At 41.1% G+C, this 17,845-nt stretch overlaps 1 protein-coding gene across 1 annotated transcript in view; it reads right to left on the minus strand.

Moving 5' to 3' along the window:
- Window positions 1-17,845, minus strand: part of dnah10 (dynein axonemal heavy chain 10) — a 337,572-nt gene that overhangs the window by 194,331 nt on the left and 125,396 nt on the right. The window contains exons 23-24 of the mRNA XM_062544195.1: window positions 1,388-1,566; window positions 1,062-1,273 (exon numbers count right to left, since the gene is read on the minus strand). Of these exons, the coding sequence (XP_062400179.1) occupies window positions 1,062-1,273; window positions 1,388-1,566 (391 nt within the window). The remainder of the gene's footprint in view (window positions 1-1,061; window positions 1,274-1,387; window positions 1,567-17,845) is intronic.

Below are 17,845 nucleotides of genomic sequence, written 5' to 3' on the forward strand. Positions count from 1 at the left end.
TGTGTACGTACAATAAAAAATTAAACTGCAATCACGTTGTTGTGTTTGTTGCGGGACAGGCAGGATTATCCTTGCAAACGTGAATAGCTTGAAGTGTTGTCGATTAGCTTGCAACTAGCTGTTAGTGGTTAGCAATTAACAGCTAATAGTTAACGTCGCTGTTATTTAGCATTGTTGCTTTTTGAAGGAGTTGGGAAGGAGCATCAGACCTCTGTGTGCTGTTTATATTTTCCAGGTGTGTCATTATTTTCTATTAATTTGTTGTGTTGGATGTTTATACCAGAGAGGGTTGAAGTAGAGCTTTGTTTATACTGTGGTCCTGGCGTTAGCTATTTTTTCCTCTATGCTAGCTCCCGCTGACTAGCGAGCTAACTACTTCTGTTGTTTCATGATGTTTTGGATCTGATGTAAGCTCGCATCATCCAGGCAACACAGCACAACAACGCATTTATTTAGCGTCATCTCCCTCCCCCTGCAAGTACTGATATTGCCCCACCCCTCGCGGCTCCTACTCGGGTCTAGTGTGAACACAATTACCCGTATCTCACTCGGACATAAAGCTCATGTGGGAAACGTCCGTGTCGTGCCTCTACCCGGGTAAATATGTCCGGGTGACTTCTAGAAGTCATGTGAGAAAGGGACTTAAGATAACAAAAATCTAGTTGGTATTGTTTTCAGTATAAAGAGACGCACCTAGTTCTTTCTTGTAAAATCATTTGACTTCATTTGATAAGAATTTGTCTTATTTTAATAAGTTTCATCATGAAAACAAGCTAATTTGGCTGCCAGTGTGTTGAGCAAATTTATCTTGATAAAACTCCTCTAAATAAGTCAAACCTTTGTTAAATTAGGCCAAAAATCTGTTTTGACTAGGTAAGTGTCTTCATACTAAAAACAATACCAAATAGTTGCTTTGATCTTAATATAAGATTAATTACACTCGGTTAGATTTTATGTTTTGCAGTGCAAGGGGCCTATCCAAGTAAACTTTGGCCCAAAACAGTTATCAAATGAGTTTGCAAGCAAGAGAGACTACAACCAGATAAGTGGTTTGCCCTTGCCTTTCTCGAAGGGCATCATTTTTAAGGTCCAGCAAAAGTGGCAGTGACTCCTTAAACTCCTTCATGCGACCCTCAAGGAAAAAGGCAACAGGCAGAGCACGCACATCCTTCGGAAGCTTCCTAAGAGTTTTGATGAAACTCTCAATACCCTCTTGCAAAAGCTGAATGTTCAGGTTCACCCACAAAGTCTGAGACCACTCCGTCTTTGCTGCCTTAAAGACAAAAATGCAAAAGCACAATTGACAAAGACAAAAAAAATAATAATAAAAAAAAATAACAACATTGTTATTGTCGACCATTTCAGAACTTGGTCAACAGATTCTTACTTTCTGGGCTTTGTAGATATCATATATCTGACGGAGTCCACGCATCTCTCTCTGTGCATTCACAAGTTCTGGGTACATGGTGATAGGAAGGTCAAACAGCTTCTCAGCATTCGCTAGCTCTTGCCGGCCAGCCTCAATCTTGGCTAATTCAGTCTCATAAGATCCCATGACCATTAGCCCTAGAACATAAATGACAATAAAAGGTTGAATTGACAGTGGAGGATTTGTTGTTATCTTTAGATATCTTTAATTATATGTATCAATATATTTTTCATTGTATGCCAATACATTGGCCAATCAATAGAATGATAAAAAAAAAAACACTGACATGTTTCAGTACTTTTCCATTTATTATTTTTTTCGAAAAATATATTCTTTAAATTCTGTTGACACATCTCATCAAGCACAGACACACACACACACACACACACACACACACACACACACACACACACACACACACACACACACACACACACTTTTTAAAGTAGTCTATTAATAGGAGAGAGATAAGAGGCAGTGGTTCGAATGGTTTTGATTCCATCTAAACCCACATGGATTCATGTCTTTCCATTGACCATTAAATAAGGTTCCTTAATTGGGCTGCCCAGAAATAATATTGGAGGCTGGGTAAGCCCAGATCTCCCAAAGGTTTGGGCTTCATTAGAGTCAACAAACTGTGTAAATAAACACACACACACACACACGTACATCCACACAGACAGGTACGCACATACTCAAACACATACACACACGCACGCATAAACAAACACCCACACGCATGCACACACACACCCCCACACACACACAAACATGCACACATAAAACACACACACACTCACAAGTGAACATACACACACACACGCAGACACATAAAACACACACAAATGCAGGCAAGCAGACACACACAGACACACAGACACACACACACACACAAATGCAGGCAAGCAGACACACGCACGCACGCACGCACCATTACCCCACCACACACATTCACAAGAAAAAAACTCACAGACTTATACTATTACATGATGTATTACATATTGGCTAGCTTAGTTGTTTTCAACGTAACATACAACTTTACACGCTTTGCTCATGTAAAGTTTGCCAGAACACCGTAACTGTTAAAATTGGACAGAAAAGTGGATATGATGATGTAGCGCAGTGCCTAGTCATGCCCATAAGCATGTGGTATCATTTTTATGTTTCTCATTGAATGAAATGACGGTCTCCCCATATCGAGAATAAAGCTGCATTCTCAGTAGCGGTTTTAGGCCCAGGCGAACCGGGCGGTCGCCCAGGGCGGCATCTTGTATGGGGCGGCACGAGCGCTTAAAAAAAATGATAATAATAATAAAGTGTCAAAACAAATTTCTATTCCAGGCGCCCATGTTGCTCAGAAGGTATAGGCTGCACTGCACTGTGCAGAGGAAAGGGCGAAGAGAGGGGTTTGCGGACAGTTCACTCTGGGTCTCCTTAATGAAACGGCAAAGGGAGGACGGGGATCCACTGTATAGTGTTCTAGTGTGTGTGCATGCGTGTGTAGTCTTAATGTAATTAGTGGGCTAAAATCAGTCACACACCTTGACTTTCTTCTAAACAACGCACATCTCATTCACAATATTATGAATGCAGACCTATTCCTGTCTGAAATGGTTAATAAAAATAGGTGACAAAACGATTAAGAGGTCACCCAGGTGAATTTGGCTCGGGGGGGATCCCGCCCGGGGAGTAATTCAGTCTAGAACCGCTACTGTGCATTCTCACACCAGTTGTCTTGGAGTGATTTTGACCACATAAATGGTGTCAGAAGTGGGATTCGAAGCCACGCCTCCAAGCATACCCCTTAAGTAAAAGTCTTACTTATTATTTTATTATCTATTAGTTACAGTACTTATAGTAAATGTGAGAAACTGAACTATCCCGTTCTCACTGTATCGAACTTTAAAGACTTTACCGTGCAATCACGGGAGAGGGAGAGAGAGACTCCATTCATTTGAACACACGCATACGCGCACACATACACGCACACATGCACACGGTCACACGCCACAACTCTCTGGCTTATAAATTAGGTTGTTTGTTTGTTTAGCGTATTGTTTATTGATATGTAACATCTGTTTGGTGTACGGTGCACTTAATTGTTGGTGTCGGGAGTTGGCCGCCAGTTTGGCGCTCATTCACGCGTCAGACCGATTGTTTGGCCGATTGTCTGCCACGATTTAACTTAAGTTTGGCCATAGCGTTAATATCTAAGGACATGTGTTCCTCCTCCACGGAAATGTTAACTAACAGTATGGTACCCACAATCATTCCCATCTACCATTTGCATTCTCTGTATATCGCTAGTAAACCGTAAAACATTCAGCTTACCTACAACACTTCCTGGTGCTCTTACTATCCGTCAGCTGTCCCATTGCGGAAGCGCGCTTCGCGTTGGGACAGCGCTTTTACACCATCTCACAAAGGGCATTTTGGATGCAGGGGTGTTTGCTTCGTCTGTTTGTCCTTTTCGTGATCATTATGCATGTGGAGACGTTTTTCCCTTGAAATCATTATGTATTTTCATTGTAACATGCACTATGGTCATTCTTTATGTTTGTGTTTTATGTAAATTGGTATTGTTGCTATTGATGTTAGGTAAGTTAGTTACCTATTTGGATAGTTTGACACAATCATTTACTTTGGGCCAATTTGGAGTTATTGGTGGGGTGATTTAAGGGGGGTACAGATGGTACGGGTTGAGAATGCTCCTTTCTTTCCCGCACATCGGGACTCCCGAAGCATCGGGAAAACTGCAACCGCAAGGGGGCAACATAGACCGCCCTAATATGAAGGTTCGGCTCATGGAAAAACCCGAGGACGCCGCGCTGGTGACAAGCGGAGAAAAGAGACATGACGCTCGGCATGTTAGATTGCAGTTGCAGAGTTTTCGAATGTTTACAGCCTACCTCACAGCTCTCTCACTCGACGTAGCCTATAACTCAGTCAGTCCAGCAGAGATGCCAGAGCAACGTTTTGGTCAATGGAGAGGGAGAGAAATGCTCCGCATATCCGTCTCATTTAATCATTAAAATGAAAGTGATGACTGGCGAAATTAATCAAACGACGTTTCAATAAACCATTGTTGAAATGAATGAAAATGGTTTTAGAAACCTATAGGCCTATAGAAGGAAATAGCCTTCAATTCAACCTGAAATAGGCTACTCGAAAGGCAACCTTAGATTAATTCATGAATTCATTAGGCTACGGTTACAAGACCGCATTTCCGTGAATAGGCTATTATTGTCAATGTCAAGGCGAAGACGAAAGAGATGGACAAGATGGACATTTTGGCTACATTTACATGCTAGGAATACTTAGAAATGTGTATAGGCTATTTTAAAACGGAGGCATGTTCATTTTAACCGGCGACGCTGGGTAGCCTACATGTACCCAGCACTTGTTATCACAGATTTTGTCCCCACCACTTTTGACGACTGAAAATAAAATGTATTTAACAGAAATCTCTTTAATACATGCCTATGCTTGTCACTTTACTTATAACCGTAGGCTACATGCATGGAGAAGATCGCGCATTTTGTAACATTGTAACAATGGATGGTCAGATATGCGATAGGGCAGTGAGGGTGATTCATTGTAACCATCCACTAGGAGGCCTAGCTCCGCAATATAAGTTTCTAGCAACGTAGGCTATGTATCGTATGCATGTTCATGTTGATTCAGAGATAGGCATAGACTACCATAGGCTGCTGGGCGTCAAGCTATATGACAGCATTTTATCATGTGGTGAATTAATAACTAACGTCAGGTTAACATGTGAGAACTTTTGATCGGCGTTTCAAGTCCATGGCGCGAATAAAGCGTGACGGTATTAACAATCGAGCTGTCGCGCAACTGGTTGGAACATGTGCAAGGTACGCCAGCGACCGGGGTTCGAAACCCACTCGAAGAACTTCTCCGGAACTCATCAAGAGAAAAGTTGTAATTTTATTAAAAAATGAAAGATTTTCTGTTTTGCGATTTTTTTTTATGTTTGCGATGTCTGCTGAAAAGAAAAGTTAATAGCCTATGTGAATTCGTGGTTCAGCGCACACTCACGCACATTTTTACATTGACATAGTGTCGGGCTCAGGTGTCTGTCGAGAGAGAAGAGGGAGAGGCAGTCGTCCTCAGTGCATATAGGTAGGCTATAATGTAGTGAACTGGTTAGACGAGTGTGGGGGAGGGGGCATGATCGCACAAGACAATTGCTCTTCATGAAATGGATCTCACATACGGCTGTCGATTTTTAAATGTAGCCTAGGCCTACTACACCACTTGCGAAATCGGACGTGGCACATAGCCTAATTATTAGGCTACTGGATTTAATATAGCAAATCCATGGACTTTGTTCATCCTATATATACAATAAGTATAAAATCCGACAATCCAAAACGATAACGAGATCTCCCAGAAACGAAAAACAAGTTTGTTGAGTAGCCTAGTCCTTCCAACAATCTCAGCTTTTGCGTTTGATAGATAAAAGGCATCCTGTCCTGCTGTATTCCAATGAGAAAAAAAAACATCCAAGGTATAGGGTCACGGTAATGCAGAATGCATGAATCTCTCTCTCTCTCTCTCTTTCTCTCTCTCTCTCTCTCTCTCTCTGTCTCTCTCTCTCTCTCTCTATATATATATATATAGACCTGGCTTTTTACCAAATGGCGAACCTCGAAAATGATTTAGGATATAGAGCCGTGTCCATTACGCACTACAGTTATTTTTTAGGCTATTGTTTCATTTGAGTGTTCGCTCTAAACTTATGTATTGTTTTAAGAGAATATACCAATGATAATGGCACTTTGTAAAAACAACAAATTCTTAGGATTTGTCCTCTCACCTGCCGCAGGCCCATTCAAAAGCCCATCCACCTCATTTGCATTTGAAAGAGCCAATCACTAAAGTGACACGTTTAGTCTGGAAAAAGTAGCAGGCTAGCCTACTTTATGAGTTTTTTTGACCCCTCTAATAAATTGCCTATAGGCCTACTACGATATGGAGGAAGGGCTGCCTAACTGTTCCCCCTAAGAGTTTTTTCATAAGATAAAATGTTTACGCTATTTAAGTTTAGGATTTGGTAGACAAGACAACCTCGGAAAAGTTCTTCAGATAAACATTTTTTTTATTGAATTAAAGGAAAGAAAATGTATCACCGGGGTTTCGGGGCTTGCGAAGGCATTCGTTGATCTTATCGATGCAGTCCTTGCGGCCACTTCTCCCCATCGTAGGAAACTTTCTGTTTAGTGTTGACAACACAAAGGCCTTCACGGTGTGTGGCAGTGCTTGCTTGCCCTTCGATCCATCCCAGTTGGTGGTTTTGCACCTGTCCCTGAGTTATAGTCTATATCATGGGTCTTCAACCGGGGGTCAAGGCGTTCTGCGTGAATTCATTAATCCAACGTTCTCCGCGATGTCATACCATCAAAATGAAACGATAACGATAATCTTGTGTGTTTGTGTTTCCTTGTGTAAGACAAGTTATATTTACACAAGATGCAGAGGCTCTCTGTCTGTATCAGGTTGAGCAAATGAAGCTTTGCCTGAATTTAGCTGAATTTATACCACCAGAGAGGGTTAAAGCGGAGCTTCTCACACTTGAATATTAATTCGCCAATGTGAATGTAACGGTAAACACAGCAACGTTGTATCTAAGACAGCGGCAATATAAACGAAAATTATAGTAGCAGTGGTATAAACGGGATAATCAACTCCGCGCCGTGCGTTTATAGGAAAATAATGCACTGCAATAATGCCTGCGGCGTCGGGACCTTATTAACACTTAAAACGTGCATTATTGTCCTAGAAACGCACGGTGCGTCGTTGATTATCCCTTACATATCCACTAGTGGTGGGGGAAAAAATCGATTCTGTTCAGTATCGCGATATTTTGTGCATGCAATTATATCGATACTAGTAGCTCAAAGTATCGCAATACTTAATTATAGAATTTAATGATCTATTTTACCTTTATTTGAGTCCCCAAGGGGAATTTCAAGATATTACACTCACAAGGTGGCGCTTGTTGAGGCGTTTTATTGTGCATTCAACGGCAATTTCAAATAAAAATGGCTTCACAATCACAACCTGTTATAGACGACCCTCCATCACTTTGAAAGTGTGGGTGTATTTCGGTTTTCAACAAAAAGCAAATAGTAAGGACCTTGATATGCACCACGCCATGACAAAGTGAGTTGAACAGTGCTATTTTCCTTATTTTTTTGTTATGCCTTTGAATAATATGAGAGACATGAATAGCAATATATCGCAGAATCGAATCGCAATACTTGTTGTATCGCAATATGTTTAGAATCGCAATAATATCGAATTTTGGCCCAAATATCGCAATAGTATCGAATTGTCATTCTTTTGCCAATTCCCACCCCTAATATCCACCTTAGTTGACCCTTGTGACATTCATTCTATTATAGGGCGAGTTTATGCAACACTATATAAAGAATTATCAGAAACGAGTTGTATAAAGCAGTTACCCCCCTGTTAATAATAACTTATGTTTAGAATGTGTGCGTTCGTGTGTGTGCGTGCGCGTACGTGCATGCATGTAGGCACTAATGACTGACGGTTCAAATGATAGGCATGATTTGAGGTGTGCCAGGTGTGGGGGTCCGTGCTCAGTCTCTCTCACAGCCAAGGGGTCCTTGGGCTGAAAAAGGTTGAAGACCCCTGGTCTATATGAGCAAGCGCTTATGCTCTAACCGCATAATAAAAGAAGCACCTGCATTCCACAGCAGTGCTTATGGCAAGGCTATTAACACCTGTCACTGAGCTATGGACAAGCAGTTATGCTCGAAAATTATCATAATAACAGACACACCTAATTGTATGGCTCTATGTTTAAACACATAAAATTAGCAAGCATTTCCTCCCGATAGCAGCAACGTTTGCTTTCTTTTTCTGTCGGTCCGCGGTTGCTTGGTCAATTGCGCAGCAAATTATCAGATCACCGGACCTAATTTCACTCCATGTCTCGCGGACCAGCAGCAGTCTCCACGTTTCGCGGCCCATAGTTTGAGAAACGCTGCATTAAAGTGTCATTTGGTTGTAGGCTATATGTTTAGCGATTTCTTTGTGTGTTTTTCATTGTAGTGTGTGTGCATTGAGTAGTTCCTTAAAATACGGAACAAAGAGCGTCCCGTAGCGTCCCGTCCCGTATCTGTTCAATACGGAAGAAGACTAACTATTACCTATATATTTCTTATAACGAAACGCGAAGAAAAAATACGAGGACTGACCGTCTCGTTTCTCCGCATTTCCCCCAATACCATGGCGACAAAGAGAAATAAATATGATTTGACATTTAAGCTGATTGCTGACAAATTTGCCACACAATTCGGGAGAAGCAGCGGACAGGAGCGCCACCACAAGCACTTCTAGCCCAAATTAACATGGCAACGTTGCCTATGACTAAAGTGTCTAAGTAGGCTAGTCCTACTAATATTACATTTGATTGGTAACATGTTTGTAGCGCGCCAGTTTACCCATCCCCTACATCAAAACAGCTTAGAATCAATCAAAGAACCAGCTGTGTCGGCGTTAGGCTGTAGGCGATTTTCTATAACCATTTTCATTCATTTCAACAATGGTTCATTGAAACGTCGTTTGAATAATTTCGCCAGTCATCACCTTCATTGTAATGATTAAATGAGATTAAGGAGTCGACTATTGACGGATATGCGGTCTTCATCATTTTGAAATGCGGGATGAAACTTTCTGCCACCTGGTGGTTGTTTGGGTACATTGCCTAAGCCTCGAAAAAAATCGGCTTGACGGCCTGCGGGATCTCTTCGGGAGTCCCGCGGGAGAAGGTGCATTCTCAACCCGTACCCAATGTAGCTCAGTTCCCCAAGAAAGCTAGAGAGAGCAGTACACCTGTTGTGAGGTAGAGCTCTATGCTCTGTGTGAGTACTGTGAGTGGCTAATAGCCTTACTTATTTTGTTTTTTGTTAAGTTTTTTTTTTTTCATAAATAATAGCCTATTGCTATTCCTGCACATTTTCAATATTTAATAAAATAGTTTGACACCATTGTTGAAACCGGAACTACCTCTCCTGGACATTCTTTTCCACCAACATCTCAAAGCTCACATCCCAAACAGTTGGTCGTTGCGGTCTCTCACATTTGGTGGCAACGGTGGGATTTGTGACACCGTCTGAGAAACTGGAGAAAAGAGGTGGAAAACGAGGACGGGGTGTCAAGCAGAGCCATACTTGGCATAGAATGTCGTTTCGGCGTTTGGTACGTGATGACCAGGAGGAAGAGGTGGGGAAAAGAGACGCTAGGGGCGGAAGTAGGAGCAACAGTGTCTGCAGAGCTGAAGCCAGGGGGAGAGCTGCCAGCAGGAGCTTACATGGCCGGGGTGTATGAACTGCTGCAGAAAACCCTGAAGTCACACGAGCGAGAGTCTTTCAAGCAGGAGCAGCACTGGCGAAGCGTGCAGATCCAGCTAAACCAGCTCCGTGATGACTTCGATGACAGCCGCCGCCATTCCAGCCACAAGCGCCGCCCGCGAATCCAGCCGTTCCAGTGGCATTATCACATGCTGCTGTTCCCAAGTTTGTAGAGGGGGAAGATATAGAGCAGTATCTGACTGCATTTGAACGCCTTGCTACAGCTTACCGGTGGCCAAGGGGGGACTGGGCCGTATATTTAGTGCCATACCTGAGGGGCAAAGCCCGCAGTGCTTATGTGGCTATGGACATGAATCAGTCAAAGGATTATGACAAGGTAAAAGAGGCAATCCTTGAAAAATACGAAATAAATGAAGAACTCTACCGTCTGAGGTTTAGGGAGCCAGACATCCGGACTGGGGAGTCCCGCAAAGAGCTGTACCAGCGTCTGAAGGAGTTATTTCGTAAATGGATCAGACCGGAGAACAAGACGGTTGAAGAGGTCGAAGTAGTCCTCATTTTGGAACAGTTTTTTCGTTCTCTGTCACCTGATATCAGAGTGTGGGTGAAAGAGAACAATCCTTGGACTGGCCAGCAGGCTGCAGAGCTGGTGGAGAACTTTTTTGCTGCCCGCCGAGGGCCAAAGAACTTCCATGAGACTGGTTTCAGGCCCCTGGGTAGGTCAAGTAGATTTGGCAGTGGGGGTGGTCCTAGACCTAATGAGCGAGGTAGGATGAGTGACAAAAGTTCATACATGCCCCCTAGACACGCCACTTTTCCCAAAGAGTGTCCACCAGAGCGCCTACGTGTCATATGTCACCATTGTGGCCAAGAAGGTCACATCAAGGCCAACTGCCCTGCAAGAAAGCCCATAGGTAGTAGCCACTGTTGTCTCCCAGGGTGCAAGGAGCAAGAATAGGGGGTTATGGGTAGGTTGCAGACTGTCCCAGTGCTAGTGGGTGGGAAGATGGCTAAGGCTCTGATTGATACAGGGAGCTCCCAAACTTTAGTTCAGCCCCACCTGGTGGACAAAAAGGACTGCATTTCTGGTAGAACCCTAAAAGTGATTTGTGTCAATGGGAATGAACACGAATACCCTGTTGCCAAAGTGTATGTTGAAGTGCATGGTCAGACCTATAGACTAGGCCCAGGCAGAAGAGGCCCTAGAGCCAGGTTCCCTGAGAGAAATGCCCTTTTTTGAAAGTGAGGTGATACCTCTTCCTAAGCTAAAGCCAAGAAAAAGTCACAAGCAAAGGAGAAGGGAGAAACTAGTGGGGACGCTGCAGAATGAGCAGGATGGGGAGGACCTAGGGGGCGGAGCTTGGGAAGACATCACCGAGGGCCTGAAACAGCTACAGAACCAGGGGCCGGATTCACGAAGCCTTCTTAAGACAAAAATACTTCCTACCGTATTTTCCGGACTATAAGTCACACTTTTTTTCATGGTTTGGCTGGCCCTGCGACTTATAGTCAGGTGCGACTTACAGTATATATGACATTTAGAAAAATATATATGAAATGTATAATATGAAATTTATATATATATATATATTTTTTTTTTTTTTTTTTTTGCCGGTTGGAATCTATTAAGTGTTAGGCTATGTTAATTTATTACTATGAAATGGTGTTGTGTTCTATTGTTGGCCTATCTTCCATTTTCCATTAAGTGTCTGTAATTCTTTGAAGCTGAATTTCTAAGCCTCCCGCGAATGTTTGCTGTCTGTTGGACTCGGTAAAGTGTTGGGCCATGCTAATTGTATAATATTACATTAGTTTAGGCCTATTTTTCTTGGACGCTGTGAAGTACATTTCTAAATAGCCTAAGCCTCCCTCGAATAGGCTATTTGCTCTGCCGGCTAAATTAGAGTCCAAATTGCCCAAAATGCTTGATTGCATTGCATTCTCCACATTTTTAACTACATTTTCATGGCCTACCACATCAGCATGTTCGTTCATTGAATCTTTTGCCAACTGCTTTACAAGTAAGGTCGGGCTCTGGCCTAGCTCCTGTCAGCTTTGCCATTCATCCTTTGTGCATGCGCCTGGAGATCCATCCACGTTTTTAAGTCATCTTACGAATAGACAGACAAACCCCGATGAAAACAATCTGTGATAAACCTCCCGCGAGTATTTTGCTCTGCTGCCGACTTGTGACTCCACATCGCCCAATATGATTGATTGCATTGCATTCTCCACATTTTTAGCTAAATATTCGTGTACAACACTGGCCATTTTCATTCACGGAATCCTTTGTAAATGCTTTATAATTAGATGTCGGGCTATAGCTCACATCTGCTTCCTTTGAGCACGTTCTTTTAAAACTGCGTCTTTTTATCTCGTGCATTTCATCTGCTGCCAGCTTGTGACTCCACGTCGCCCAAAATGCATTTTCGTGTATTAATTACATCAGCATTTTCACTCGCTGAATCTTTTGAAAATTGCTTTACTAACATCGGGCCCTATGGCCTTGCTCCAGCTTTGCCATTGATCCTTCGTGCGCGTCCTTTTAAACACGATCTTTTTATCTCATGCAGCAATCTGCTGTCGGCAGATCCAGATCAATTTTAATCGTTTCTCCATTGGGTAATTTCAGACCTTTCCTGAAACAGTCGTTTTTAAATTATCTTACTAACAAACAGACAGACAGACAAACAAACCCCGATGAAAACAACATATTGGCTGATGTTAAGCCCCCGCGAGTATTTGCTCTGCCGTCTTGTGACTTGCATCACATTCTCCACATCTTTAGCTACATTTTCATGAACCACATCAGGATGTTCGTTCATTGAATCTTTTGCCAACTGCTTTACAATTAACGTCGGGCCCTATGGAGCTTGCTCATGTCAGCTTTGCCATTCATCCTTCCTGCGCGTCCTTTTAAACACGATCTTTTTATCTCGTGAGCATTTAATCTGCTGTCGGCAGATCCGGATCAATTTGAATCATTTCTTCATTGGGTAATTTCAGACCTTTCCTGAAACAGTCATGGAGATCCATCCATATAGCTTTTTAAGTTATTACTAACAGACAAACTAACAAACCCCGACGAAAACAACCTGCAATACGCCTCCCGCGAGTAGGCTATTTGCTCTGCTGCCGACTTGTGACTCCAAATCACCCAAAATGATTGATTGCATTGCAAGCGTTTTGTAAACCCTCTATAGTATAATCATTTATATCACCATTGATATACTTATTAATACCAACCATCATGACTTACAGTAATACTAACACACTCTATTTCTCTTCCCTTTCCCCTATACCTCACCTGTGAGGTAAACCATTACCAGCCATCAACCATCTCTGTGCCTGTCCCTCATCACACCTGAAGTCACATCCCTCTGACTGCCCTACCATCGCCATTGCCTTCGATAATTACAGTGCATGAAAATGCACTGTACTGTTCTTCCTAGGCTTCTTCTTCTTATTATTATTACAGTGCATGAAAATGCACTGTACTGTTCTTCCTAGTCTTCAACTTCTTCTTCTTATTATTACAGTGCATGAAAATGCACTGTACTGTTCTTCCTATTCTTCTTATTATTACAGTGCATGAAAATGCACTGTACTGTTCTTCCTAGGCTTCTTATTATTACAGTGCATGAAAATGCACTGTACTGTTCTTCCTAGGCTTTTTATTCTTCTTCTAACGCACGCAATTCAGCTTGAACCGTTTAACGTAGAAACTTCATTCAAACTTTGTTGTGTAGGTCTCGCTTATGCCATGTGTGCTTTGTATTTTTCAACTTTGTAACTTTTATACTTTTTAAACTATGAATTAAAAAACGATTTCCCCATAGATTTAACATTGAGCTATTTCCCCATAGACTTAACATTGCTCATTATGACATCACCGCAGCAATTAGAATGTTACGCCAGGTGGCCAGTCCAGGTGCAGCAGCTCTCTCTCTCTCTCAGGCACACTGGCTCTCTTGAGACTACATTTTCTGTTCCCCTGTCAACTGTATCAACATAAGTCTTCCTAATTCCATCCAACTTTCTATCCATTCATCTTCTTCAAACCATTCACTCATCCACCCATTCTAAACAGTCTGCCTGTCAACATCAATTATACGATCTACATTCAACTTTTAAACAATCTACTCTGTCTCAGGCTTTAAGGACACACTCTGGCTCTCTAAGACTAGCCAGTTAAATTGATTACACCTGTATCTCTATCCACTACTCTCAGTAGAGAGCTGTGTCTCTCCATTCTACAAGAATATAAGGCACATTCCATCCAACTTTCTATCCATTCATCTTCTTCAGACCATTCACTCATCCACCCATTAAACTGTCTATCAACATCCATTAAACTCTCTGTCTATCAACATTAATTAGACTTCATTCAACTTTTAAATTATTTACTCTGTCTCAGGCTTCAAGCATATACACTCTGGCTCTCTTAAGACTAGCCAGTTAAATTGATTACACCTGTATCAACTGTCAGTTTCTCTGGCTATAAGCATACAATCTCTCTGAAGACTACATATCCTGTTAACTGTTTCCTCTGTCCACAACTGTTTCAAAATAAAAGTCCTCACCGCAATAATACACTATTAAATCATTTAACCATTGAAACTACTCAACTATTTAACTGTTCAACCATTCCAACTGTCAGTTATCATCAACTATGCCTCCAGTCAACTACATGAAACCTCCATGTACCTAGCAACCAACATAGCAACCATTAAACTTAAGCGTTTATGACCGTTTCCATAGCAACCAACATGCTTATACTGCAGTAACTTCTTAGTGGCCACAATGGATACCCTTGCAACAAATGTTTCAAAATAAAAGTCCTCACTAGCAAGTTAGCATGGTTAGCATAGTTAGCATTGTTAGCATAGTTAGATCAACAACTAATTAATCATCAACTAAGTTAGCTAATCAACCTGGTTAGCATTGTTAGCAAATTTAGCATTGTTAGCATAGTTAGCATTTTTAGCATTACTGCTAGAAATCATCGGTTAAGTTAGCGAATCAACCTAGTTAGCATTGTTAGTAAAGTTAGCATTGCTAGCATAATTAGCATTTTTAACGTAACTGCTAGAAATCATTAGCTAAGTTAGCTAACCAACATTTTAACATGAATAGAAATCATTAGTTACGTTAGAACTGGAATGTTTCAGCTTTAAACTGTCTACCTTCACACTATCAACTCTCTGTAAGCTATGCAACCACCATGTTTACCCAAGCTACACCTTAGTGACCATATCTACATTATCTATCTATTTTTGCATTTTCATGCACTGGTAATTCCTTGGAATTGCATTTCTAGTTAAACTTCTTCTTCTAACGCTCGCAATTCAGCTTCAACCGTTTAACGTAGAAACTTCATTCAAACTTTGTTGCGTAGGTCTTGCTTATGCCATATGTGCTTTGTATTTTTCAACTTTGTAACTTTTATACTTTTTAAACTATTAGTTAAAAACTATCACCATTTCCCCCATAGACTTAACATTGCTCATTATGACATCACGGCAGCAATTAGAATGTTACCCCAGCTGGTCAGCCACCTGGGCACCAACTGTCAGTTTCTCTCAGGCTCCTCTCTGAAGACTACATATTCTGTTCCCCTGTATCCTCTGCGCACAACAGTATCAAAATAAGTCCTCCTAATTCCATCCAACTTTATATCCATTCATCTTCTTCAAACCATTCACTCATCCACCCATTCTAAACAGTCTGCCTATCAACAACATCAATTAGACGCTCTACATTGAACTTTTAAACAATCTACTCTGTCTCAGGCTGGCTCTCTTAAGACTAGCCAGTTAAATTGATTACACCTGTATCTGTATCCACTACTCTCAGTAGAGAGCTGTGTCTCTCCATTCTACAAGAATATAAGGCACATTCCATCCAACATTCTATCCATTCATCTTCTTCAGACCATTCACTCATCCACCCATTAAACTGTCTATCAACATCTATTAAACAATCTGTCTATCAACATCCATTAAACTTTAAATTAAACATTAATTAGACTATCTACATTCAACTTTTAAATTATTTACTCTGTCTCAGGCTTTAAGAGTACTCTGGCACTCTTAAGACTAGCCAGTTAAATTGATTACACCTGTGTCAACTACTCTCAGAGAGCTGTATCAGTGTCTCTCTTAACAAGAATATAAGGCACATTCCATCCAACCTTCTATCCACTCATCTTCTTCAGACCATTCACTCATCCACCCATTAAACTGTCAATCAATATCTATTAAACAATCTGCCTATCAACATCCATTAAACATTCTGTCTATCAACATTAATTAGACTATCTACATACAACTTTTAAAGTATTTACTGTGGGTCCCTCTCAAGCAGCGTTTATATGTCCTCCCTCGCTCCTCGATCCTCAATGATCTACATAAAGAAAGATAGAAGAAGGGCTAGACTATCCCATTGTTGCCGCTCCATCATTCTTTATGTAGATCAGTGAGGAGCGAGAGAGGACGCGTAAACGCTATGAGAGGCACCTTCTGTCTCAGGCTTTAAGCATACAATCTCATTAAGACTACAGATCCTGTTTCACTACTTCCTCTGTCTACAACTGTTTCAAAATAAAGGTCCTCACTGCAATTATACACTATTAAATCATTTAACCATTGAAACTACTCAACTATTGAAATGTTCAACCATTCCAACTGTCAGTTATCATCAACTATGCCTCCAGTCAACTACATGAAACCTCCATGTACCTAGCAACCAACATAGCAACCATTAAAATTAAGTGTTTATAACCGTTTCCATAGCAACCAACATGATTATACTGCAGTAACTTCTTGTTTCCTGATAGTGGCCACCATGGATACCCTAGCAACAAATGTTTCAAAATAAAAGTCCTCACTAGCAAGTTAGCTAGTTAGCATAGTTAACATTGTTAACATAGTTAGCATTTTTAGCATAACTGCAAAAAATCATCAACTAAGTTAGCTAATCAACCTGGTTAGCATTGTCAGCAAATTTAGCATTGTTAGCATAGTTAGCATTTTTAACATTACTGCTAGAAATCATCGATAAGTTAGCTAATCAACCTGGTTAGCATTGTTAGTAAAGTTAGCATTGCTAGCATAATTAGCATTTTTAGCTTAACTGCTAGAAATCATTAGCTAAGTTAGCTAATCAACATTTTAACATGAATAGAAATCATTAGTTAAGTTAGAACTGGAATGTTTCATCTTTAAACTGTCTACCTTCACACTATCAACTCTCTGTAAACTATGCAACCACCATGTTTACCCTAGCTACACCTTAGTAACCATATCTACATTATCTATCCTTTTTAGCATTTTCATGCACTGGTAATTCCTTGGAATTGCATTTCTAGTTATTATTAAACTTCTTCTTCTAACGCTCGCAATTCAGCTTCAACCGTTTAACGTAGAAACTTCATTCAAACTTTGTTGCGTAGGTCTTGCTTATGCCATATGTGCTTTGTATTTTTCAACTTTGTAACTTTTATACTTTTTAAACTATTAGTTAAAAACTATCACCATTTCCCCCATAGACTTAACATTGCTCATTATGACATCACGGCAGCAATTAGAATGTTACCCCAGCTGGTCAGCCACCTGGGCACCAACTGTCAGTTTCTCTCAGGCTCCTCTCTGAAGACTACATATTCTGTTCCCCTGTATCCTCTGCGCACAACAGTATCAAAATAAGTCCTCCTAATTCCATCCAACTTTATATCCATTCATCTTCTTCAAACCATTCACTCATCCACCCATTCTAAACAGTCTGCCTATCAACAACATCAATTAGACGCTCTACATTGAACTTTTAAACAATCTACTCTGTCTCAGGCTGGCTCTCTTAAGACTAGCCAGTTAAATTGATTACACCTGTATCTGTATCCACTACTCTCAGTAGAGAGCTGTGTCTCTCCATTCTACAAGAATATAAGGCACATTCCATCCAACATTCTATCCATTCATCTTCTTCAGACCATTCACTCATCCACCCATTAAACTGTCTATCAACATCTATTAAACAATCTGTCTATCAA

Source organism: Sardina pilchardus, chromosome 8 (assembly GCF_963854185.1).
Source record: "Sardina pilchardus chromosome 8, fSarPil1.1, whole genome shotgun sequence".
NCBI classification, from domain to species: Eukaryota; Metazoa; Chordata; class Actinopteri; order Clupeiformes; family Clupeidae; genus Sardina; species Sardina pilchardus.